The sequence below is a fragment of the Pseudophryne corroboree genome, chromosome 5, assembly GCF_028390025.1.
Source record: "Pseudophryne corroboree isolate aPseCor3 chromosome 5, aPseCor3.hap2, whole genome shotgun sequence".
Lineage (NCBI taxonomy): Eukaryota > Metazoa > Chordata > Amphibia > Anura > Myobatrachidae > Pseudophryne > Pseudophryne corroboree.
The window spans coordinates 612,248,951-612,276,813 of NC_086448.1; the positions used below are offsets into that span (position 1 = coordinate 612,248,951).

The following is a 27,863-nucleotide window of genomic DNA, read 5'->3' on the forward strand; positions in this document are numbered from 1 at the left end:
AAAGTTAATTATATTAGGGGGAATACAAAATTAAAGATCAGTGAAAGGTTGACTTGGCCCTTAAACTAATTTTGTTAACTTTACACGCTTCTTGTATACATTGTATCATTTTATTTACAATACATACAAGTGAAAAAGTTCCTAATTTAAGTTAGTGTGAAGGCTACTGTTATTAAAAGTATGAGGGAGCATGATGGAGTCCTGCTGACTAGGAGAAGCCACTCTTCCTGCTGAGGATTATCCACGAAAATTAAATTGTGGCTTATACCGAACTCAGCATTATTGTATTACTGTTTGCCTTACTGACTTGGCATATTCAATACAAACCTTGCTGTGGAATCAGCTCATTCTTTATTACAAAGCCTGTTTTACTGATATTGAGCCCCTGATGAAGTCCAGTTGGACGAAATGCGTTGGGTTTCTGGTTCGGATTTAAGAACATCGGATATGTAATAATTAAGAAAACCACATTGGACTTACCAATTATCCGCAATATATGGTGTCCATATTTGATGTCTGCATTTTGATTATGTCAGCCATATGTTATTCACTGTGATTGTTGAATACTTTTAGATAAATATATTAAAAAAATATTTTAAAGTGATTTTTGGTGATTTGTGGTCAAATTCTGGAAGATATCATTGGGTTTAGCTCCCTTAGACACCACCCCTTTCTCTGCATTTGTACTTCTAACAGGGAGTACATCTTGAGGTTGAGCTCTTCATTTAGCGCTATTGTTGGGTCTACCCCACTTTCCATATATATATATATATATGTATATATACATATTTTACTTACTGTAATTACTATATATATATATATATATATATATATATATATACACAGTATATAGTAATTACAGTATGTAAAAAAGACAGAAATGCACATTCACAATCAAGCCAGGTAAATATACTGACCTAATTAGCTAACATTACGATTAAATCTTAACATGTATGTATTTAAAAAAAAATAAAACAATTAAACAAAAAGTAAATAAATAGCCTTAAGCAACAGTAAGTTTCACTAAAGCCGCATACACATGGTGCGATGCAGGCTAACGGCCGATATTGTCTATATTGTGGCGGAAGCATGAGCCTCCGATATAGTTAATATTGGCCTGCCTGTACAGTCTATTTTTCCTAACAATGCTAAACCCGCGGGGCCATGCATCTGCATCGCAAGCTGTATACACGCGGTGCGATATGCACTATGTTTTCTACCGATATGGACTATATAGTCCATATCTGTAGTTATATCGCACCGTGTGTATGTCTATAGTGGTCCAGTACAAGAAGTTCTTTCACGTTCTATACTTGTTGCCTGATTCACATAGACATTGATATTGTCCTTCCCTGGTGTACAGTAACCTTCCATTAATGGAACTTGGGAAATGAATAGAAGAAGTGTTAGAAAAGACACTGTTACAGTAGGGAACACCCCTTGGCTTTCTACCTCTTTTGTTACATTACAACCTGTAATTTTTATTTTTATTTTTTTATCTGAATTTTATGTTATGGATCTGTACAAAATAGTGTAAGTTGGTGAAGTGAAATGAGAAAAAATAAGATTTTAAACCTACCGGTAAATCTTTTTCTCCTAGTCCGTAGAGGATGCTGGGGACTCCGTAAGGACCATAGGGTATAGACAGGCTCCGCAGGAGACATGGGCACTTTAAGACCTTTAATGGACATGAACTGGCTACTCCCTCTATGCCCCTCCTCCAGACTCCAGTTATAGGAAATGTGCCCAGAGGAGACGGACATTTTGAGGAAAATGATTTTGTTAATCAAGGGTGAGACACATACCAGCTCACACCACAAACACACCGTACAGCATGGTATATAAGTAAACCAGTTAACAGTATGAAAAACAACAGAAAACAGCAACAGCCTGATTTCAACAGTAACACAACCTGTGCCTCTGTTTTCCTAATACGAGCCATTCTGGCTACATAGATTTTTAAAGCCCTGACCACATCAAGGGACTTGGAATCCTCCAAGACATGCGTAGCCACCGGCACCACAATAGGTTGGTTCATGTGAAACGACGAAACCACCTTGGGTAGAAATTGAGGACGAGTTCTCAATTCCACTCTATCTACATGCAAAATCAGATAGGGGCTCTTGTGAGACAAAGCAATTCTGACACCCGCCTTGCCGAAGCCAAGGCCAATAACATGACCACTTTCCAAGTGAGAAATTTCAAGTCAACAGTTTGAAGAGGTTCAAACCAATGTGATTTAAGAAACTGTAACACCACGCTAAGGTCCCACGGTGCCACTGGGGGCACAAAAGGAGGTTGGATGTGTAGTACTCCCTTCACAAAAGTCTGCACTTCTGGAAGAGAAGCCAATTCCTTCTGAAAGAATACTGATAAGGCCGAAATCTGCACCTTAATGGAGCCTAACTTCAAGCCCATATCCACTCCTGTCTGTAGAAAATGGAGAAAACGACCCAGCTGGAAATCCTCCTTAGGAGCGTTCTTGGATTCACACCAAGACACATACTTCACATACTTCCTTCCTTCATAGCTATAAGTAGAGTAGGGATGACTTCCCCTGGAATACCTTTCCTAGCTAGGATCTGGTGTTCAACCGCCATGCCGTCAAACGTAATCGCGGTAAGTCCTGGAACACACACGGCCCCTGTTGTAACAGGTCCTCTCTGAGAGGAAGAGGCCAAGGATCTTCGGTAAGCATTTCCTGAAGACCTGGATACCAGGCCCTTCGAGGCCAATCTGGAACAATGAGTATCGTCTGAACTTTTGTTCTTCTTATGATTCTCAATATTTTTGAGATGAGTGGAAGCGGAGGGAACACATACACCACCTGATAAACCCATGGTGTTACCAGCGCGTCCACCGCTATCGCCTGAGGGTCCCTTGACCTTGAACAATACGTCCGAAGCTTCTTGTTGAGGCGTGACGCCATCATGTCTATTTGAGGGAGTCCCCAGCAACTTGTCACTTCTGCAAAGACCTCTTGATGAAGTCCTGGATGGAGATCGTGTCTGCTGAGGAAGTCTGCTTCCCAGTTGTCCACTCCCGGAATGAATACTGCTGACAGGGCGCTCACGTGATTTTCCGCCCAGCGAAGAATATTGGTGGCCTCTGCCATTGGTGCTCTGCTCCTTGTTCCGCCTTGTCGGTTTACATGCGCCACGGCTGTGACGTTGTCTGACTGGATCAGAACCGGTAGGTTGCGAAGAAGGTGCTCCGCCTGCTTCAAGCCGTTGTATATGGCCCTTAATTCCAGCACATTTATGTGCAGACAAGCCTCCTGGCTTGACCATATTCCCTGAAAGTTTATTCCCTGTGTGACTGCTCCCCATCCTCAGAGGCTCGTGTCCGTGGTCACGAGATCCAATCCTGAATTCCGAACCTGCGACCCTCTAGAACAGGCATTCCCAACCGCGGTCCTCAAGGCACACCAACAGTGCAGGTTTTAGTGATATCCAGGCTTCAGCACAGATGGTTAAATCAAAATAACTGAGCTACTAATTAAGTCACCTGTGTTCAAGCCTGGATATCACTAATACCAGGACTGTTAGTGTGCCTTGAGGACCGTGGTTGGGAAACACTGCTCTAGAAGGTGAGCCCCCTGGAGCCACCACAGGAGAGAGATCCTGGCCCTGGGGGACAGGCATATCAACTGATGCATTTGGAGATGGGACCATAACCACTTGTTCAGTAGGTCCCACTGAAAAGCTCTTGCATGAAACCTGCCAAACGGAATGGCCTCGTAGGCCGCCACCATCTTCCCAACACTCGAGTGCATTGATGAATCGATACTCTTTTTGGTTTTAGCAGAGCCTTGACCATGTACTGGATTTCCTGAGCTTTTTCCACTGGAAGAAAAACCCTCTGTTTTTCTGTATCCAGAATCATGCCCAAGAACGACAGCCGAGTTGTCGGAACCAACTGCGACTTTTGCAAATTTAGAATCCAACCGTGTTGTCGTAGCACCTTCAGAGAGAGCTCCACATTTTTCAGTAATTGTTCTCTTGATCTCGCTTTTATCAGGAGATCGTCGAAGTATGGGATAATTGTGACACCCTGCTTGCGCAGGAGCACCATCATTTCTGCCATTACCTTGGTGAAAATTCTCGGGGCCGTGGAAAGCCCAAACGGCAACTTCTGAAATTGGTAATGACAATCCTGCACAGCGAATCTCAGGAATTCCTGATGAGGAGGGTATATGGGGACATGAAGGTATGCATCCTTTATGTCCAGTGAGAGCATAAACTCCCCCCCGTCCAGACTGGAGCTCACCGCTCGGAGAGATTCCATCTTGAATTTGAATCTCCTCAAATACAGGTTTAGGGATTTTAGGTTTAGAATCGGTCTGACCGAGCCGTCCGGCTTCGGGACCACGAATAAAGTTGAATAAAACCCCTTCCCTGTTGTAACCAGGGAACCATGATAATCACTTGCTGTTGACACAGCTTTTGTATTGCCGCTGCAACTATTGTTCTCTCTGGGAGAGAAGCTGGTAAGGCGGATTTGAAAAATCGGTGTGGAGGCACGTCTTCGAACTCCAGTTTGTACCCTTGGGTCACAATTCCTAGCACCCAAGGATCCAGGTCCGACTGAAACCAGACCTGGCTGAAGAGCCGAAGACGTGCCCCCACCGGTGCGGACTTCCGCAGGGGAGCCCCAGCGTCATGCGGTGGATTTGGCAGAAGCCGGAGAGGACTTTTGCTCCTGGGAACTAGCTGTAGCTGGTGTTCTTTTCCCTCTTCCTCTACCTCTGGTGAGGAAAGACGATCCACGCCCCTTTCGGAATTTATAGGACCGAAAGGACTGCATCTGGTACTGAGGCGTTTTCTTTTGCTGTGGGGGAACAAAAGGCAAAAAAGAAGACTTACCCGCGGTAGCTATGGAAACCAGGTCCGCGAGGCCATCCCCAAACAACACTTCACCTTTGTAAGGCAGAGCCTCCATAAGTCTCTTGGAGTCAGCATCACCAGTCCATTGACGGGTCCACAGCAACCTCCTAGCTGAAATTGCCATTGCATTGGCCCTTGATCCCAAGAGGCCAATATCCCTCGCAGCCTCCCTTAGGTATAACGCTGCGTCTTTTATGTGACCCAAAGTTAACAGAACAGTATCCCTGTTGAGGGTGTCCATGTCAGATGACAAGTTATCTGCCCAAACTGCAATAGCGCTACTCACCTATGCCGATGCAACTGCCGGTCTGAGGAGGGCTCCCGTAGTCACATAAATTGATTTTAAAGTGGTTTCCTGATTGCGTTCCGCAGGATCTTTTAGTGTCGCCGTGTCCGGGGACGGTAGGGCCACCTTTTTGGATAACCGCGTCAAGGATTTATCCACCGAGGGAGAGGATTCCCACCGTAACCTGTCATGTGAGGGGAAAGGATACGCCATAATAATTCTCTTGGGAACCTGCAGCCTCTTGTCTGGAGTTTCCCAAGCCTTTTCAAATAGAGCGTTCAGTTCATGAGATGGGGGAAACGTTACCTCACGTTTCTTCTCTTTAAACCAGAATTGGGGAACCTTTGGCCCTCCAGCTGCTGTTGAACTACACATACCAGCATGCCTTGCTGCAGATTTGCTATTTGGCCATGCTAAAACTGTTGCAGGGCATGATGGGATGTGTAGTTCATCAACAGCTGGAGGGCCGAAGGTTCCCCATCCCTGCTTTAAACATACAGACCCTTGTGTCAGGGACAGAAGGGTCCTCTGTGATATGTAATACATCCCTTATTGCTACAATCATGTACTTAATACTCTTTGCCACCCGTGGGTGCAGGGCCATAACTACGTGTGTGCCAAGTGGGCTTGGCACACAGCGCAGTTGCCCTGAGGGCGCACGGCCAGCGGCATGTAATGAGTCAAATTGACTCATTACATGCCGCCTCTAAGTCTCTGCGCCGTGCGCCGCGCTGTGAAGATAGAAGACATCAGCGCCGGGCAGCGGAGAAGGAGGAGGGAGGGGGAGCAGGGAGCCGCAGCAGCGCTATGTTATCGGTAGTAAGCGCCGCTGCAGCATCCCCCTCTCCTTCCGTATTGGCTGCCGGGCAGCCAATACGGAAGGAGAGGGGGATGCTGCAGCGGCGCTTACTACCAATAATATAGCGCTGCTGCGGCTCCCTGCTCCCCCTCCCTCCTCCTTCTTCTCACCTCACTGCCTGCACCGAGGCAGCTGCACGAGGAGCCTGTCAGCGGAGAGAAGGTAAGTATATCCCCCCCCCTCTCTCTCTCTCTCTCTCGGACACCGCCTGCCGCAATGTGTAAAAAATGGGACTGGCTGCCGCAATGTGTAAAAAATGGGACTGGCTGCCGCAATGTGTAAAAAATGGGACTGGCTGCCGCAATGTGTAAAAAATGGGACTGGCTGCCGCAATGTGTAAAATGGGACTGGCTGCCGCAATGTGTAAAAAATGGGACTGGCTGCCGCAATGTGTAAAATGGGACTGGCTGCCGCAATGTGTAAAATGGGACTGGTTGCCGCAATGTGTAAAAAATGGGACTGGCTGCCGCAATGTGTAAAATGGGACTGGCTGCCGCAATGTGTAAAAAATGGGACTGGCTGCCGCAATGTGTAAAAAGGGGGCCTGGCTGCCGCAATGTGTAAAAAATGGGACTGGCTGCCGCAATGTGTAAAAAATGGGACTGGCTGCCGCAATGTGTAAAATGGGACTGGCTGCCGCAATGTGTAAAAAATGGGACTGGCTGCCGCAATGTGTAAAATGGGACTGGCTGCCGCAATGTGTAAAATGGGACTGGTTGCCGCAATGTGTAAAAAATGGGACTGGCTGCCGCAATGTGTAAAATGGGACCGGCTGCCGCAATGTGTTAAAAGGGAGATTGGCTGCTGGAATGTGTAAAAAGGGGGACTGGCTGCCGCAATGTGTAAAAAGGGTCTATCTGCCGCAATGTGTAAAAAGGGGGACTGGCTGCCGCAATGTGTAAAAAGGGTCTATCTGCCACAATGTGTAAAAAGGGGGCCTGGCTGCCGCAATGTGTAAAAAGGGAGACTGGCTGCCGCAATGTGTAAAAAGGGGGACTGGCTGCCGCAATGTGTAAAAAGGGGGACACTGTCTGCTGTAATGTACAAAAGGGGCTCTACCTGGTGTAGTGGCGCTACTGTGCAGCGTAATTTGAATAATGTAGACTACTGTGCACCGTAGTATGAATTGCTATTATTTTGTGGCCACGCCCCTTCCCCGTGAAGCCACGCCCCTAGACATTTTTTGCGTGCCTGCGGCGCGCACTGCCCCTATCTTACATGGGGGGGGGGTGCCACTGTCGTTTCTTGCACACAGCGCTAAAATGCCTAGTTACGGCATTGCGTGGGTGTAATCTCCCCTCATCATAGTCGACACTGGAGTCGGAATCCGTGTTGGTATCAGTGTCTGCTATCTGGGTAAAGGGACGTTTCTGTGACCCGGATGGGTTCTGGGACACAGCAATATCCATGGATTGACTCCATGCTTGGTTCTGAGACTCAGCTTTGTCCAATCTTTTATGCAATAAAGCCACACTTGCATTCAAAACATTTCACATGTCTACCCAATCAGCAGTCGGCGGTGCCGACACAGTCACTATCACATTTTGCTCCTCTTCCACGCTCGAATAGCCTTCCGCCTCAGACATGTCGACACACACGTACTGACACCCCCACACACACTGAATTATAGGGGACAGACCCACAAGGAGGTCCTTTGGAGAGACAGAGAGGAAGTTTGCCAGCTCACACCCAACGCCGCCACAGTCTGAAATATAACAATACCCCAGACCTGTATAGCGCGTTTTATATATAATATATATATGAAATCAGCACCAAATATTGTTTCCCCCCCCCCCCCCTCGTTTTGCACCCTGTTACTTGTAGATATCAGGGCAGGGTCCGGGAGCAGTATCTCTGCAGCCAAGCTGTGGAGAAAAATGGCGCTGGTTAGAGCTGAGGGACGAAGCCCCGCCCCCTTGACGGCGGGCTTCGGTCCCGCTAATATTTATACTGGCGGAGGTTTGAAATACCCTGCAATGCAGTGTATATAGCTTGCCAGTCGTTTTTATGAGGTAATCTTTTCTGCCCAGAGCGCCCCCCCTGAGCCCTGCACCCTTGCAGTGCCTCGTGTGTGTGTGGGAGCAAAGGTGCGCAGCGCGACCGCTGTGCGGTACTTTCAGAAGCTCTGATGTCTTCTGCCGCCTGTGAAGTCTTCTTTCTTCCTATACTCACCTGGCTTCTATCTTCCGGCTCTGTGAGGAGGACGGCAGCGCGGCTCCGGGAACGAACAGCTAGACGACACCAGTGTTCAGAACCTCTGGAGCTAATGGTGTCCAGTAGCCAAAGAAGCAGAGCCCATCAGTCCAGGAAAGTGGGTTTGCTTCTCTCCCCTCAGTCCCACGAAGCAGGGAGTCTGTTGCCAACAGTGCTCCCTGAACATAAAAAAACCTAACAAAGTCTATTTTCTAGAGAAACTTGGTAGAGCTCCCCTAGTGTGTGACCAGTCTCCACTGGGCACAGGATTTAACTGAAGTCTGGAGGAGGGGCATAGAGGGAGGAGCCAGTTTACGCCCATTAAAGGTCTTAGAGTGCCCATGTCTCCTGCGGAGCCCGTCTATACCCCATGGTCCTTACGGAGTCCCCAGCATCCTCTAGGACGTAAGAGAAATGTATAGAAAAAATAATTTTTATAAATAAAAAATAATAATATTGGCTTGTGCATATGGATGTTTTGAAGCCCCTCAAAAGTTCTGGTGCAACCAATTACCTTCAGAAGTCACATAATTAGTGAAATGAAGTCCACTTTTGTGCAATCTAAGGGGTATATTCAATTAAAGTCGGATCCATTCCGACATGTATTTGTCGGAATGGATCCGACAACCCCTATTGAATCCCCATCTTAATTCGACTTTTTCAAGTCGAATTAAGATGGGACGCAGAGGAGGAGAAGGGGAGCGAGCTGCGGGGGGACAGCCGGCGGGCATACAGGGAGGATCAGCGCTACAGTAGCGCTGCAGCAGGATGTCACTCAGCTGCCCGACCTTACGGCAGCTTGCAGCGCTACTGTAGCGCTGATCTCACTGTATGTAAGCCGGCCCCCCCCCCCCTCCCTGCGGCTCCCGCCCTCGCCTCCTCCGGATCCGCATCTCAGTCTGACATAATTTTGATGTCAGACTGAGATGGTCGAAAAGAGGGCCAAAACCTGTCGGATTTGGGCCCGTTTTCGACATAAACACGTGGATCGGCAGCTATTCCACCAATCCATGTGCTTTTCGACAAGTCGAATTTATCGGCTTGTCGAAAAATTTTGCAAAATATTGAATAGGTCAAATCAGAATTCGACCTTAAAAAGTCGAAAACTGCCATCTTTTCGACAGATGGCAGTTTTCGAATGCAATTGAATATACCCCTAAGTGTCACTTGATCTGTCAGTATAAACACACATTTTTTGAAAAGCCACAGAGGCTGCAACACCACTAAGCAAGAGGCATCACACCATGAAGACCAAGGAGCTCTCCAAACAAGTCAGGAACAAAGTTGTTGAGAAGTACAAGTCAGGGTTAGGTTATAAAAAAATATCTAAATATTTGATGATCCCCCAGAGCACCATTAAATCCATCATTTTCAAATGGAAAGAACATGGTACCACAACAAACTTGCCAAGAGAGGGCCGGCTACCAAAACTTACAGACCAGGAAAAGGAGGGCATTAATCACAGAGGCAGCACAGAGACCAAAGGTAACCCTGAAGGAGCTGCAGAGTTCCATAGCAGAGACTGGTGTATCTGCGAATGTGACCACAATAAGCCGTAGACTCTATAGAGCTGGGCTTTATGGAAGAGTGGCCAGAAAAAAAGCAATTCCTTAGTGTTAAATATAAGAAGGCACATTTTGAGTTTGCCAAAAGGCATGTGGACGACTCCCCAAATGTATGGAGGTAGGTGCTCTGGTCAGATGAGAATAAAATTTAACTTTTCGGCCACCAAGGGAAACGCTATGTGTGGAGCAAACCCAACACATCCCATCACCCCAAGAACACCATCCCCACAGTGAAACATGGTGGTGGCAGTATCATGCTGTGGGGATGTTTTTCAGCAGCAGGGACTGAGAAACTGTGTCGAGTCAAGGGAAAGATGGATGGTGCTAAATACAGGGATATTCTTGAGCAAAACCTGTTTCAGTCTGCCTGTGATTTGAGACTGGGACAGAGGTTCACCTTCCAGCAGGACAATGACCCAAAGCATACTGCTAAAGCAACACTCGAATGGTTGAAGGGGAAACATTTAAAGTGTTGGAATGGCCTAGTCAAAGCCCAGATCTCAATCTAATTGAGAATCTGTGGTCAGGCTTGAAGATTGCTGTTCACAAACGGAAACCATCCAACATGAAGGAGCTGATTAGAATCCTTCCCCCCCGCTTTGCCGCTACTGTGTTGGGGCCCCAAATGATCTGATTCCCTGGCTGGTTATAGGCATCAGGGCACCTGCAGAATGAGGGAGTTTTTAGTCTGCAGGATGTATTTTGATTGTTACTGAATTTTAAGAACAGTATTAGTTTTTGTGGTATTGGCTGTAAAGAAAAATACTAATAAATAGCATTATAGATAGTATGTATTTCCATTTTGGTTTAAAGATGCTAGCCATTCTCAGTCGGCATTGGGATCCACTATTTTCTAAACTGATTTACAAGGTGAATAGAGAAAACTGAGGCCTTGAAAAATGTAGGTGTCATGTAATATGTGACAGAACTAGTGATGTGCACCGGCCATTTTTCGGGTTTTGTGTTTTGGTTTAGATTTGTTTCCGCGGCCGTGTTTTGGATTCGGACGCGTTTTGGCAAAACCTCCCTGAATTTTTTCTGTCGGATTCGGGTGTTTTTTTACAAAAAAACCCTCAAAAACAGCTTAAATCATAGAATTTGGGGGTCATTTTGATCCCATAGTAATATTAACTTCAATAACCATAATTTCCACTCATTTCCAGTCTATTCTGAACACCACACAATATAAGTTTTAGTCCTAAAATTTGCACCGAGGTCGCTGGATGACTAAGCTAAGCGACCCAAGTGGCCGACACAAACACCTGGCCCATCTAGGAGTGGCACTGCAGTGTCAGACAGGATGGGAGATTTAAAAAATAGTCCCCAAACAGCACATGATGCAAAGAAAAAAAGAGGTGCACCAAGGTCGCTGGATGGCTAAGCTAAGCGACCTAAGTGGCCGACACAAACACCTGGCCCATCTAGGAGTGGCACTGCAGTGTCAGACAGGATGGCAGATTTAAAAAATAGTCCCCAAACAGCACATGATGCAAAGAAAAAAAGAGGTGCAATGAGGTAGATGTGTGACTAAAGTAAGCGACCCAAGTGGCCGACACAAACACCTGGCCCATCTAGGAGTGGCACTGCAGTGTCAGACAGGATGGCAGATTTAAAAATTAGTCCCCAAACAGCACATGATGCAAAGAAAAAAATAGGTGCAATGAGGTAGCTGTGTGACTAAGCTAAGCGACCCAAGTGGCCGACACAAACACCTGGCCCATCTAGGAGTGGCACTGCAGTGTCAGACAGGATGGCACTTCAAAAAATAGTCCCCAAACAGCACATGATGCAAAGAAAAAAAGAGGTGCACTAAGGTCGCACCATGGCTAAGCTAAGCGTCCCAAGTGGCCGACACAAACACCTGGCCCATCTAGGAGTGGCACTGCAGTATCAGATAGGATGGCACTTCAAAAAATAGTCCCCAAACAGCACATGATGCAAAGAAAAAATTAAAGAAAAAAGAGGTGCAAGATGGAATTGTCCTTGGGCCCTCCCACCCACCCTTATGTTGTATAAACAAAACATGCACACTTTAACAAACCCATCATTTCAGCAACAGGGTCTGCCACACGACTGTGACTGAAATGACTGGTTGGTTTGGGCCCCCACCAAGAAAGAAGCAATCAATCTCTGCTTGCACAAACTGGCTCTACAGAGGCAAGATGTCCACCTCCTCCTCATTCTCCGATTCCTCACCCCTTTCACTGTGTACATCCCCCTCCTCGCAGATGATTAATTCGTCCCCACTGGAATCCACCATCTCAGGTCCCCGTGTACTTTCTGGAGGCAATTGCTGGTGAATGTCTCCACGGAGGAATTGATTATAATTTATTTTGATGAACATCATCTTCTCCACATTTTCTGGAAGTAACCTTGTACGCCGATTGCTGACAAGGTGAGCGGCTGCACTAAACACTCTTTCGGAGTACACACTGGAAGGGGGGGGGCAACTTAGGTAACATAAAGCCAGTTTGTGCAAGGGCCCCAAAATTGCCTCTCTTTCCTGCCAGTATACGTACGGACTGTCTGACGTGCCTACTTGGATGCGGTCACTCATATAATGCTCCACCATTCTTTCAATGGTGACAGAATCTTATGCAGTGACAGTAGACGACATGTCAGTAATCATTGGCAGGTCCTTCAGTCCGGACCAGATGTCAGAACTCGCTCCAGACTGCCCTGCATCACCGCCAGCGGGTGGGCTCGGAATTCTTAGCCTTTTCCTCGCAGCCCCAGTTGCGGGAGAATGTGAAGGAGGAGCTGTTGACGGGTCACATTCCGCTTGACTTGACAATTTTCTCACCAGCAGGTCTTTGAACCTCTGCAGACTTGTGTCTGCCAGAAAGAGAGATACAACGTAGGTTTTAAATCTGGGATCGAGCATGGTGGCCAAAATGTAGTGCTCTGATTTCAACACATTGACCAACTGTGAATCCTGGTTAAGCAAATTAAGGGCTCCATCCACAAATCCCACATGCCTGGCGGAATCGCTCTGTTTTAGCTCCTCCTTCAATCTCTCCAGCTTCTTCTGCAAAAGCCTGATGAGGGGAATGACCTGACTCAGGCTGGCAGTGTCTGAACTGACTTCACATGTGGGAAGTTCAAAGGGTTGCAGAACCTTGCACAACGTTGAAATCATTCTCCACTGTGCTTGAGTCAGGTGCATTCCCCCTCCTTTGCCTATATCGTAGGTAGCTGTATAGGCTTGAATGGCCTTTTGCTGCTTCTCCATCCTCTGAAGCATATAGAGGGTTGAATTCCACCTCGTTACCACCTCTTGCTTTAGATAATGGCAGGGCAGGTTCAGGAGTGTTTGCTGGTGCTCCAGTCTTCGGCACGCGGTGGCTGAATGCCGAAAGTGGCCTGCAATTCTTCGGGCCACCGACAGCATCTCTTGCATGCCCCTGTCGTTTTTTAAATAATTCTGCACCACCAAATTCAATGCATGTGCAAAACATGGGACGTGCTGGAATTTGCCCACATGTAATGCACGCACAATATTGGTGGCGTTGTCCGATGTCACAAATCCCCAGGAGAGTCCAATTGGGGTAAGCCATTCTGCGATGATGTTCCTCAGTTTCCGTAAGAGGTTGTCAGCTGTGTGCCTCTTATGGAAAGCGGTGATACAAAGCGTAGCCTGCCTAGGAACGAGTTGGAATTTGCGAGATGCTGCTACTGGTGCCGCTGCTGCTGTTCTTGCTGCGGGAGGCAATACATCTACCTAGTGGGCTGTCACAGTCATATAGTCCTTAGTCTGCCCTGCTCCACTTGCCAACATGTCCGTGGTTAAGTGGACATTGGGTACAACTGCATTTTTTAGGACACTGGTGACTCTTTTTCTGAGGTCTGTGTACATTCTCGGTATCGCCTGCCTAGAGAAATGAAACCTAGATGGTATTTGGTACCGGGGACACAGTACCGTAAGCAATTCTCTAGTTTCCTGTGAATTAACGGTGGATACCGGAAACACGTTTAACACCGGCCAGGCTGCCAAGGCCTCAGTTATCCGCTTTGCAGCAGGATGACTGCTGTGATATTTCCTCTTCCTCGCAAAGGACTGTTGGACAGTCAATTGCTTACTGGAAGCAGTACAAGTGGTCTTCCGACTTCCCCTCTGGGATGACGATCGACTCCCAGCAGCAACAACAGCAGCGCCAGCAGCAGTAGGCATTACACTAAAGGATGCATCGGAGGAATCCCATGCAGGAGAGGACTTGTCAGACTTGACAGTGACATGGCCTGCAGGACTATTGGCTTTCCTGTCTAAGGAGGTAATTGACACTGAGGGAGTTGGTGGTGTGGTTTGCAGGAGCTTGGTTACAAGAGGAAGGGATTTAGTTGGCAGTGGACTGCTTCCACTGTCACCCAAAGTTTTTGAACTTGTCAATGACTTCTGATGAATGCGCTCCAGGTGACGTATAAGGGAGGATGTTCCGAGGTGGTTAACGTCCTTACCCCTACTTATTACAGCTTGACAAAGGCGACACACGGCTTGACACCTGTTGTCCGCATTTCTGTTAAAATAATTACACACCGAAGAGGTGATTTTTTTTGTAATTTGACCAGGCATGTCAATGGCCATATTCGTCCCACGGCCAACAGGTGTCTCCCCGGGTGCCTGACTTAAACAAACCACCTCACCATCAGAATCCTCCTTATCAATTTCCTCCTCAGCGCCAGCAACACCCATATCCTCATCCTGGTGTACTTCAACAGTGACATCTTCAATTTGACTATTAGGAACTGGACTGCGGGTGCTCCTTACAGCACTTGTAGGGGGCGTGCAAATGGTGGAAGGCGCCACCTTTTCCCGTCCAGTGTTGGGAAGGTCAGGCATCGCAACCAACACAATTGGACTCTCCTTGGGGATTTGTGATTTAGACGAATGCACCGTTCTTTGCTGTGCTTTTGCTAGCTTAAGTCTTTTCATTTTTCTAGCGAGAGGATGAGTGCTTCCATCTTCATGTGAATCTGAACTAGCCATGAACATAGGCCAGGGCCTCAGCCGTTTCTTGCCACTCCCTGTCGTAAATGGCATATTGGCAAGTTTACGCTTCTCATCAGACGCTTTTAATTTTGATTTTTGGGTCATTTTACTGAACTTTTGTTTTTTGGATTTTACATGCTCTCTACTATGACATTGGGCATCGGCCTTGGCAGACGACGTTGATGGCATTTCATTGTCTCGGCCATGACTGGTGGCAGCAGCTTCAGCACGAGGTGGAAGTGGATCTTGATCTTTCCCTATTTTACCCTCCACTTTTTTGTTTTCCATTTTTTAATGTGTGGAATTATATGCCAGTAATATATCAATAGTAATGGCCTACTGTACCGTACTGCTATATATTATATACTGGTTGGCAGCAAAATTATGCACTGTCCTCCTACTATATATACTGCGCACAACTAAAATGCACCACAGGTATGGATGGATAGTATACTTGACGACACAGAGGTAGGTAGAGCAGTGGACTACTGTACCGTACTGATATAATACTGGTGGTCACTGGTCAGCAAAATTCTGCACTGTGCTCCTACTATATACTACAATGCAGCACAGATATGGAGCGTTTTTCAGGCAGAGAACGTAGATATTTTCAGCACACTGAGCACAGATATTTGCAAGCACACTGAGCACAGATATTTGCAGCACACTGAGCACAGATATTTGCAGCACACTGAACACAACTGAGAGAACGCTGCACATCCTCTCCCTATCATCTCCAATGCACGAGTGAAAATGGCAGCGACGCGCGGCTCCTTATATAGAATACGAATCTCGCAAGAATACGACAGCGGGATGATGACGTTCGGGCGCGCTCGGGTTAACCGAGCAAGGCGGGAGGATCCGAGTCTGCCTCAGAACCGTGTAAAATGGGGGGGGTTCGGATTCCGAGGAACCGTACCCGCTCATCACTAGACAGAACATATTAATATATACATATTTGCCATGTGCATCAATGTCCGAAATGCCAGCGTGAACTATATGTTAATATCCTATGGTCTGAAAACACCATTCTTCAGCGATTCTTTTCTCTAAGGTGAAATCCTGATTTCCAAACCACTTACATTATTGAGATTATGGTTTAAGTACTTGCCATATTTCATTGTCAAAATGAATATAATCCAGAAAGTAAATCCTTGGGTTACAATTGATAACCGGCTTTTACTTATATCCCAGCAATTGGGGAATTTGGATAGTTTAATATCTGCAATTTTCAAAATGGCAAGCTAAACTCTGTGGAGGCATTTGGCCAGGATATTAAATCACTGTGCAATTCTAACGACACAGATGTATCAAACAAAATGACTTCTGTGAACTGATGACATAATTTAATATTTCAGTAACCTCAACTCAAATAATTTAAGAAACTTTTTTTTTTTGCTATGTGAGATAATGCAGTGTAATAGAGAAGCGAATAGATCAATTATCTACCAACATGGGCAGTAACAGACAATCGACCTGGACTTGATATAAACCAGCACTGCAAAGCTGAATTGTCCTAAGACTGATTTACTTATTGAAAATAGTATTTCTGGAGTCTTAATATGTTTAAATTATGAGTCTGATTATTGCGACAAGTTTTGCTGAAACTGCATAATAAGTATTTATTTTCTATGAAATTACTTCTCATGTGTTAAGATTTTAGGAGTTAGCACATTGCACAAAAGTAGCTATAAATCTAATTTGCATGAGAATAACCTCATTCCAGTACAGCCTTCTCAAATTAGGATAATGTAATGCTTGAAAGCTATACATTCATTTACACAGCAAAACTGACTTAACCCTTCTGATATATGTATATGGGAGATTGTTAGCTGGTAACGTAGCCAGTGTTAGACGGGGAGATATAGGGCCCACCAGTGGAATGCAGCAGTAGGGGCTTAAGGGGTGTGGCCAGTCTCCAGAGGGGGGGGGGGGGGTGTCAGCTGCCACAGAGGCTTGGATAATCATTAGAGGGTGAATCGTCTGGATCCCTTGATAAATATATACAGTAAATACTGCTAGTGCATGCAAGATAATGTACCAGATTGCTAACAAAAATGTACTGTAGAGAATACACCATAGTCCTGTGCATTATAAGGTAACATTAGTATAATGTATAACTCAAATGCACAGTCTGGAACCTGATCCCTAGAGGAGGTGGTGGGCCCTTTGTCAGTGAGGCCCGCCGGGGGATTCCTCTGGGCCCCTATGGGTCAGTCCGGCCCTGAATGAAGCAGATGACATGCTGTATCAGATGTTGCAGTGATACTGGAAAGGAAATAAAAACTTTTGCATAAGCAAAATACTGTATATAAAACCGGAGGACATTAAACAAATTTTGTTTTGGAAGCAATCCTGAAACAACATGGAAGTTCTCTAGATGTATCGTAGGCAGCAAAGTATTTGAAAATTAGCCTCAATAAATACAATAATTTATATTATAAATAATGGGTAAGGCAATAAAGGAACGTTTCGGCAAAGTACTGTGAAAGAGGTGCTCATAGTAGGCTGTATTACTTATGTATTAATGAAAGTCCGCAGCATACTTGCCTAATCCTCCGGAGTATACAGGAAACACATGAATTTCATGGAGTCCTCACTCATCCCCAGTGAGCACAGAAATCAGCAGCTAACCAGTGACATTCTACTCCCTACCCTCATGCAATGACAGAGTAGGAGGAGTGAGAATGGACATCACAATTACTCAAGGTGGTCTCACAGGGGTATGCTATTTATATTTCGTAGGTAAGTGAGAGATTGGGAAAGGACCCTAAAAACCTTGAAAAACTTTGAACGCCATTTAAATATTGCTATTGGGGCCCAGGGCAGTAGAGAGCCTGGCTAGGCCCAGGTACTTTTGAGGGGGTTGGGCCTAATTACAAGAGGCGAAGCCATGCACACTTAGATAAATATACAGAATAAATTGTATTTTAAGTGCCTCACTGCAGCCCAGCACATCTGAGGAGAATAGCTGCTGCAGACCTGTGCACAGGTAATTAGTACCCTCTTCCCCTTCTCGGCACCACTGTTGGGGCCCCAATTTATTTCTAGTGTGAGATTACAGTATCATTGGCCACTATGGAAATGAGTTAGGGTTCTAGTATTTTTTTTTTTTTTAATTTTTTTACATTTGGGCAGATTTATCACAAGGAAAACAGACCTACAGTTGTAAATGATTGATTTGGGCAGCACAGTTGGTGTAATAGTTCTAACTACTGCCACACAGCACTGAGGTCATGGGTTCTATTCCCACCATGGCCCTGCCTGTGTGGAAGTTGTATATTCTCCCTGTGCTTGCATGGGCTTACTCCAGGTATTCATTTTTACTCCCGCACTCCAAAAATATACTGATTAGTTAATTGGCTCATGTGTGTGTGTTTGTGTGTGTGTGTGTGTGTGTGTGTGTGTGTGTGTGTGTGTGTGTGTACAGGTGGGTGTGTGTATGTACAGGTGGGTGTGTGTATGTACAGGTGGTATGGGAATATAGGGGCTAATTCAGACCTGATCGCTACTGTGCATTTTCGCACAGCAACGATCAGGTCTGAACTGTGCATGCGCCGACACTGCAGTGCACCGGCGCATGCCAGCCAGCCGATGGCTGTCTTAGCCCTGCGATCATCTCTGCCTGATTGACAAGCAGAGGTGATCGCTGGGCGGGAGGGGTCGAGCTGGTGGCGTTTGGCCGCCATTTAGGGGGCGCGGTCCAGGCAACACAGGTGTGCCCGGACCGTTGGGGGGGTGGGCCGCGGCAGCTGTGTAATGTCACACGCAGCCGATGTGACCCGGGCAGCGACGAGTAGCTCCCTGCCAGCGCACAGGAGCTGCGCTGGCTGGGGGCTACTCTTCCAATATAAAAGCATTGCCGCTGTGCGATGCTTTTGTACGTGTGTGTGTGTGTGTGGGGGGGGGGGGGGCGAAGGGGGGTCTGGCCTAACATGCGGGGTGGACTAGCCCTGTGCTGGTCGTCCCTCCGCATGTCTGAAGACTGATCGTAGATATGCTAAATTTAGCACAGCTACGATCAGGTCTGAATTAGGCCCATAGATGGTAAGCTCCGTTGGGGCAGGGACTGATGTGAATGGCCAAATATTCTCTGTAAATAGCTGCGGAATATGTGTGTGTTATATAAATAACTGGTGGTAATAATAATAAAATTTCTAGCTCCAGGTTAGCTTAGCCATTCGCTCTGAAATTTCAATAAGAATTTATAGTCTGCAAATGGAGCTGGGATGACAACAGAACATTCTGCTATACTGTACGGTTTGTATTCTGATTGGATCAAAAAAATAAGGGTGATATCCGGATGGCAAATCGCAATGAGAAATGTACAAAATTCTGAGCCCAAATGCAAAACAGGGCAAGTCTACTAAAGAAGGAGTTTGAGAATGCTGCTCACCTCAACTTGGCTTGTAGCCATAGGTGTGTGCAGGGGGGGTGCCTGGTGCGCACAGGCACCCCCTAATGTCCGGCACCCCGATCTCACATGCCTGATGCAGCAAACGCCGAGCAGGCTGATTACTGTCCCCTCTGCACTGCACCCTGTCAGGACTGTATTACTGACTGGACGCCTGTGTTAATCAAGGGTGCCACTGCCACTGGCTTTCAAACTCCCGGCTCCACCTCAGTGTACAAAAACAGCATGATGTGACGTGATGATGTCATGCTGCTCGCACGCCCACCCGTCACAGGCCCACCTCTCTCCTTCTATGCTATGTCAACGCCAGCCACTGATGAGGATCAGCATGCAGCCAGCGTTCCTCTTAGGAAGACAAATTCAATACTGGCAGGCAGTCGGCAGCAACATTGACACGTCACTCGTTTATCCAGCAGCAGCAGTACTAGTCTCCGACTGTCAGTGTCAGTGAGTGACTGCAGCTTGCAGGGGAAAGAGAGGGGGAGCCAGACCAGGCTGAGGAGGAGCAGTGTAATTGCAGTGAGTGCCATCAGGGCATACTTGCCTACCTGACCCTCTCCATGAGGGAGAAAATGCTCTGTTCCTGGACTTTCCTGGTAATGTAACTAGCTCACCTGTGGTGAGCTAGTTAATTGATAAGAAAGGTGTTTCACCACAGGTGATGGCAATCATACATTACCAGGAAAGTCCAGGCACAGAGCATTTTCTCCCTCATGGAGAGGGCCAGGTAGGCAAGTATGCATCAGGGGTGTTTGTTTGGTGCACACCACAACATCTGACAATGTATCTGCTTTATTAGGCTTGGTACAAAGGTGGATATTTTATATGCGTTGACCATCAATAGTTGGTGCTAGACATGGCCAAATGGGGGTGCTAGACACACCCCTCCGACAGTGCACCCCCTAATAAAATGTGCTGTGCACGCCAGTGCTTGTAGCTAAAATATATTTACCTTTATCAGTGATTGCCTTCTGTAATTATGATGTCACACACCAGCATCATACTCCCAGGCTGAGGAGTAGATGGTGCTGCCCCCACCTCCTACCTGCCAAGGTAAGAAGCAGATAGGAGAGAGGGTAGGATGGGTGCCACCCAGGGTGCTCACAGTACTTATGCTGGCCCTGTATTGGAACAGCTAATGCATAACACCAATAATAATTATGCAATATTCTATGTGTACTGTACAGCTAAATGCTATAAGCTCAAAGAAGAAGTCTATTTAAAATACAGATAGTGTAACAAAAAAAAAAAATGTTAGAAATATAACAAATAAACCCCCCACAATATAAATTGATATGTAATCCCCTTCAACTTTTAAGTATTTTTTTGGCTTGCAAATGACATTGTCTGATCTTACACAAACAGAGCGCTGCAATCAAATTTCCATGGTGACAAGCCTCTGCTAATACCCAGTCTTTTTCTTTGCCCACAGCATAATTGTACACTACAAGTGAGATATAAACACCTCTATCAACATATGCATTATAATTATTTTTCTTGTTTAGAAAGTCAATACAAAAGAAATATTATGCCTATTTTAGTGCTAGCTTGTGTTATCAGCAGATGTGACAAAGAAAATCTAAGCAGATGGGATGCATCTGTTAATCATAAACATCCTTTCATTAGTGCCATCCTCACATTTATTTGGTGGTGTGTTTATTTTTTAGTGGATAAACTAATGAGAACCTTGGATTTACACTGCAGTCTGTACCAGTTATGCCATTTTTTAACAATACACTTGTTTATGCTTTGGAAAACAAAAAGTCTATATTGGAAATTCCAAAGCAGCCAGTTTTTTTGTTTTTTTATGCATTAATCAGGGAAGAAACAAAGGATTATCTACTAGAGGATGCAAAGTGCAGGAAATCACTTTTGTGGACATCTACAACTCTCATAAATGTCCCCAATGCTCACTGACTGCCTGACATAGGGCTTAATTCAGACCTTATCGCGGCAGCAAATTTGTTCTCTAATGGGCAAAACCATGTGCACTGCAGGAAGAGGGGGGGCATATATAACATGTGCAGAGAGAGTTAGATTTGGGTGGGGTGTGTTCAAACTGAAATCTAAATTGCACTGTAAAAATAAAGCAGGCAGTATTTACCCTGCACAGAAACAAAATAACCCACCCAAATCTAACTCTCTCTGCACATGTTATATCTGCCCCCCCCCCCCTGCAGTGCACATGGTTTTGCCCATTAGAGAACAATTTTGCTGCTGCAATCAGGTCTGAATTAGGCCCATAGTATGTGCTCTTTGGTGAGTTGCACGTTCTACAACACAATCGTGTAAAGAATGCTTATTTATTCCACTAACTCATTACCTCACCATTAGCCTAGTACTGCTTGTTCCATATATCATGCAAACAAATCAGCAACATAAGGAAGACGTGATGTGTTTTATACAAGTGTCAGGTATTTTCATGCTGAAAGCCCTGCAGCTAAACTTCTTGTTGCTATGAGTGGAAATAACCTTTATTCAGAAAATGGTTACATTATAATGTTCATGTAGATATTTGTTTAGATTTTATGATCTCCAGCATGTATAGTCTATCTTTTCAGACAGTTGAATTGACATATGTGCAAATTTGTAACAGCTAAACCTCTGATACAAAGGTTAAGGCAGTTGAAATCAATAAGGCTGGCTTTGCTTGGCATTACATTAATTAGGGTTCATTTAGGTTGAATTTGGCAGTTTTGTAAGCAGCATCTGTTAGTCTTCTGGATTTTGGGATACTAAAGTTCAATGGTTTATGCAGTTTCCAGGGCTACTTTATTAGTGGGTCCAGGGCGAAGATAACATTAGTGGGCTATGAAACTAATTGGATAAGGATTTAGGTTTAGGAATTGTCTAGCATTAAATAATTTGGGTCATTTCAAATTTAGCTCTAATGTTCCATTTCTGTACATTTTAGGCTAATGTTTTATTTATATAAGTATTCTTTTTTGGTTTTGTTTTAAGTTGAACTCAGGAGATCTTATAATCAATGTAGTAAAACACCTCTAAGAGTATATTTCTGACATAATTAAAATTTTGTCTCATTAGGACCTCAGAACAGCGAAACAGATTTAGGAGGATATCCTATTAGCCCCTGTAATTTTTTGCACAGAATAAAACAGGCTTTTATCGCGATTTTTGCCCAATTGTTATTATCGGGCTATTCAATTACAGACCTACAAGATGTGTCCACATACATCTTTGCTATGTCCTCCTACCATGTATGGTACGGTTTTGCATACCATAGACTCAGAGACTAAGGGGCCCTACTCATTAGACGATGCGCCGCCGAGGTGCCCGACGGCCGAAACGGCCGACGAGCGACCCGGCGGCGGGGGGGCAGTGACGGGGGGAGTGAAGTTTCTTCACTCCCCCGTCACGCGGCTGCATTGAAGTGCAGGCAAATATGGACGAGATCGTCCATATTGGCCTGCATGCACAGCCGACGGGAGACCAGCGATGAACGAGCGCGGGGCCGCGCATCGTTCATCGCTGGAGTCTCCACACTGAAAGATATGAACGAGTTCTCGTTCATTTATGAACGAGATCGTTCATATCTTACAGAAAATCGGCCAGTGTGTAGGGCCCTTTAGTCATGCCTTGTGATTTTTCTTCATTTGCTTCTTTAATATGTTACTTTATACATATTCTATTGTGGCAAACAACATTTTTTAAATCCATCCACTCGCTACTTGTGAAACAGCTTAGCTGTGTTTTGCACGTTGTGCCAAATTGATCAAAATATCAAAGTTGTAAATGGACACATCTGTTTATGTTCTTGCAGCTGTGATTGTGGAAGAAATGCACACTTATCAGGAATTGGTTTTGCCTGCCATAAGTGACGCATCTGGGCTAATTTTATAGCGCTGGGCGAGTCAATTAGCTGCAGTAAATTACCGCAGCTAATTGGATACCGTCCTTTGTACTATGTTAAACTAATAAGATTTTTCTAATTTGTTCAGACCACAAAATATAATGTCTTTCTCTAATAGTATTTATATTCCCTTGTATTCTGCTTCTGGACCTTAAGGGCTGGTACAGAGGTAAACAGAAGTCAGTTATAGCAGAGATATGGTCCAGAACCAAGAGGATGCAACTACAGGCAATGCAGACTCATGATTCATTTGGTATCCAGCCTCTAGGTCGACCACACTTAGGTCGACACTGTCTCGGTCAACCACTATAGGTTGACAGTAAGTAGGTCGACATGGTTTCTAGGAAAATTGAAATATTGTGAACTCGGGCGCAATATAGTCGGCCCAATCCAACCCACTTAGTTATCTGCCCAAACAGATAAAGAAAATTAACAAATAAGAAACAAATAAGGGGTAGATCAAAGGTGACATAAACCTATGAAAACACAGGATGAAAAAAAAATGAATAAAAATACTTCACTTGTTCCTTTTAAAGGAATATCTTCCAAATTCTTTATGGCAGAGTCCAACATGCGAGAAAGATCATATAAAGGAAAAGATTTAAAAAAATATATAATGTGTAGTAATTCACACACAAATCTCTTAATATGTGTCCCCAAATAGAGCCCTGGTGACTTTTCTTTCTTTCAGATGAAGTTCAGCAGAATAGAGTCTCACTACCACATAAGAGAATTGAGTATATTGCAGCGAACCAAAACTCACTTCTAAACACTCTAACATGTGCATGTAAAGGTATCTTTATAGTGCAGATGAATAGATCATTTCTACCAAATATGGCGTACCCCACTCACATGTCAGCATACTGCAAAAAACTGTGTTTATTTAAAAGCAACATACATTAAAAACATTATAATCTTTTACACAAGCCTTGTACGATGTTGATATGGATCAGGTGTGATAAAAGGTATCCGACTCAAAATACAGGTCCGGACTATAGCATGAATCGGAACCAAAACATACCTTTACTGATTTAAAAGAAAGTCTGTAGGGCTGTGTAATAAAAAAAGGGGATGCTGTCCTTGGCACCAACGCCGTTTCAACCCTGCTGGGTCTTTTTCAAGGTAGATATTTTGGAAGATAGAATTTGGAAGATATTCCTTTAAAAGGAACAAGTGAAGTATATTTACTCGTTTTTTTTTTCATCCTGTGTTTTCATAGGTTTATGTCACCTTTGATCTACCCCTTATTTGTTTCTTATTTGTCTACATGGTTTCTTGGTCAACAGGGACTCTAGGTTGACATATTCTAGGTCGATATGACAAAAGGTTGACATGAGTTTTTTACATTTAAAAAAAAACCTTTTTCATACTTTACGATCGACGTGGACTACAATTGGGAATGGTAATCTGTGCCGAGCGTAGTGGTAGCGGAGCGAGGCACCTTGCCCGAAGCATGGCGAGTGAAGCGAGCGACGTGAGGGGACAAGGTGCACTAATTGGGGTTCCCAGTCACTGTACGGAGAAAACAACACCAAAAAAAGTGAAAAAACTCATGTCGACCTAGTACATGTCGACCTAGAGTCCCTGTCGACCTAGAAACCATGTCAACCTACTTACACTCAGCCAATAGTGGTCGACCTAGACACTGTCGACCTAAGTCTGGTCGACCCTACATACCACACCCGATTAATTCTGTCCCATCTATATGTATGACTGAAGGAGCCTAACTGCACAGTACTTGGGCATTGTCACATAGGCAAAGGTGACCAGGGAGCGCCAATGGAACTGCAGGTTATGCAGAGTTAGGAAGAGTAAATACATCTGTTTTTCTGAAAGAAATGTTTTCAGCCTTATGGTGAAAGTACGGACTGATGATGATGATGATGATGATGATGATGATGAAGGGTATCAAAATACTGTAGGCACACAGATGGGTTAGGCCCGCCCTTCATAGATGTATACACATAATTTTGTAGGAGCAATGATAGCCAACTTGCTTTAAACTCTGTGTCAGCTACTAAGTATTTGTTCCTTAGCTGTATTTTTATATAACAAAATAAGTTGTATACAATTGGCTAAATATGTACCTGTAACCAGAGTCTGTCACTTGCCGTCGTCTTTCCATTTGCCAAGCACGTGAACGTGGCAAACTGCCCTGCGTTGACATCCTCATTTTTAAGCCGTATAAAATGAGGTGTTTTAGCTGAAAAAGAAGAAAACATTGCACGTTCTTGTCAGCAGTTAAAACAACATTAAGATTCTATGACTGCATAAGTGCAACTAGCCCCTGCACAAACAGGTCCATATTGCTTACTGAGCTAACTGAGCCATACGACTCAATGATTTGGCCATTTGTGGACAGTGTATTTACATATCTATGGCTGAACATTGTAAATACAGGTGTATGCAAAAGGCACCTCTGGTGAAAAATGAAAATACATGTTTCCCTGAGTCTTTTTGGGAGCAGAAGATAACACAACCTTTTCAGTGCTTACGCTTAAATAATGCATATTCTTGCACATTTCAATACAAAATTACTATTGTTTGCTGGATTAACAAATAATAAAAAACAAACAGTGAATGTGGCATGTGCAAAAGTTTGGGTACCATATAGTAAGGAATTAGAGGCACATGATTGGGCAGAAATCACAACTGACAACCATATCACAAAACCAGCATAGTTGCTCCACTACTTACTGCCACCTTCCATGCAAAAATCACTCAGAATGGATCTTTTCTGACCTTGTGCCCTCCCATGCAGTGATGTAGTGATCTGTAAACACTTACATCACCTTCGGAATCGAACCCCAAAATGCTATTCATACGCCGGGGATCAAAGTGCGAGGAAGGACCCTTAGATTGTCCACAGTACCATTTGGTGCAGCGGTGGAATGGTGGGGGGGAGTAGGGGTGACTAATCATCAGTCTCTGGGGACTCTATTTGCAGAGGACATGAGGTAGAGGGGACTCCATTTGCTTTGGACATGGGGGTGTAATGCCCCAATTTTAAAAAAAATATGGGGGATCGTGAGATTTTAAATTAGTTAACAAATAACACCAGTCACTGGGGGAGGGGGCTGTGCAAAAATGGGGACCTATTACACTTGGGATGGGGATACACACCTGGGGATCTATATCTAGTAGGATGGCGGTGGGAGGGGGGAAGGGTAATGTCAATGGAGAAGAATTACCATGGGGATCGGGGTTATTGCCAATGGCAGTGTTACAGGACACCCACTAAGCATTTTTTCCCAATAAAATATTGTAACCCATTTTTCAAAATGGGTTTCTAACTTACTTAGTTCTATGGTTTTGCTGGGGTGCGCTCCCTGGGTCACTACGGGTATTGTTTCTTTATATAGAAGGGGGAAATTCTCCTCACTGGACAGCTTATCAGCAGTACTTCCTTGTTCCGATATAACACGATGTCCTCAAAAAAAGAATTTGTATATAGTGAAGTACCGTAGGGATCAAATGGGTTCCCAGAAATTCCAATCACATATAAGATATGATGTAAAAGAAAAAACTTTAATCCACCTTATTCCTGTAGATTCCAATATTGGTTCTTCCCTAGTTCTCACATTGATCCGGATCTGAGTGCAGAGGGAGAGAGGGAGAGAGAGCAGCTCCCCGGCTGGAGACAGCTCAGGCAGGCTGTGAGTCAGTGGATTGTGACAGCTAATAAAGTGCTAAGGATTCCAGATCCGGATCAATGTGAGAACTAGGGAAGAACCAATATTGGAATCTACAGGAATAAAGGAAGGGATACTACAAGCGTAATTGGGTGGGCACTGCTGACACCCCATTAAGTCCGGTACGTAGATCCGCCACACTTAGGTGGATTAAAGTTTTTTCTTTTACATCATATCTTATATGTGATTGGAATTTCTGAGAACCCATTTGATCCCTACGGTACTTCACTATATACAAATTCTTTTTTTGAGGACATCGTGTTATATCGGAACAAGGAAGTACTGCTGATAAGCTGTCCAGTGAGGAGGATTTCCCCCTTCTATATAAAGAAACAATACCCGTAGTGACCCAGGGAGCGCACCCAGCAAAACCATAGAACTAGGATTGAACTTTTTGGGAAATTGATAACCGTCCCAGCTGGGAGATTGCAGCACCTCTGAACTGAAGCGCCATCTGTACATTTGTTTCTGTGTATTCTAACTTACTTAAATGGAACCAAAACAAAATGTACAATTTTCGAGGGCCATTTGGTTAAAAAAAAATTAAAAAAAATTGTCAGTTAAGTGGTTAAGTAGGATTCCCTATGTGTTTGCATTGGGTAGCTATCTTTGGAGGTTACCCCTTTGATAGGGCTTTTCGTTATTTAATAAATAGAGCCCTGCCAGTGGTTCCCAAACTTTCCTGAATTATGGCGCCCTAGAGCATCAGATTTTTTTTCACGGCACCCCTAGGCCAAAAGTTTATTATTGAGAAATTTAGAAAGAGATATTAAATTAAGTAAATTGTGTTTATATGTCATCCTTAGGTTCGGTTATATGGTAAGTGACAAGGTTTGCTTCTGTTTGTCAACATATTTTATGACTGACAGCCACCAGCACTGGTTTTGTTTATGACATTGACCGTAAATAATTTGAATTGGTCCTAGAATACCAATCCAAGGCACCCCTGCAAGTGTCCCGATGCACCCCAGGGTGCCACGGCATACAGTTTGAGAACCATTGGTATATGCTATTATAAGAATAATCTCCATAGATACTACTTGTGTATGACAAGGTGTACTAGGACTTATTGAAAACATAAGCACTGTAGTCATGGTAGCTCTAAAATGA

General features: G+C 44.8%; 1 protein-coding gene across 14 annotated transcripts in view; it reads right to left on the reverse strand.

Annotated features, from left to right (window-relative positions):
• PTPRM (protein tyrosine phosphatase receptor type M) overlaps positions 1-27,863 on the reverse strand; it is a 1,209,695-nt gene that overhangs the window by 787,257 nt on the left and 394,575 nt on the right. For all 14 annotated transcript variants that reach the window (XM_063923506.1, XM_063923503.1, XM_063923501.1 and 11 more), the window contains exon 5: positions 25,149-25,264. In XM_063923506.1, the coding sequence (XP_063779576.1) occupies positions 25,149-25,264 (116 nt within the window). The remainder of the gene's footprint in view (positions 1-25,148; positions 25,265-27,863) is intronic.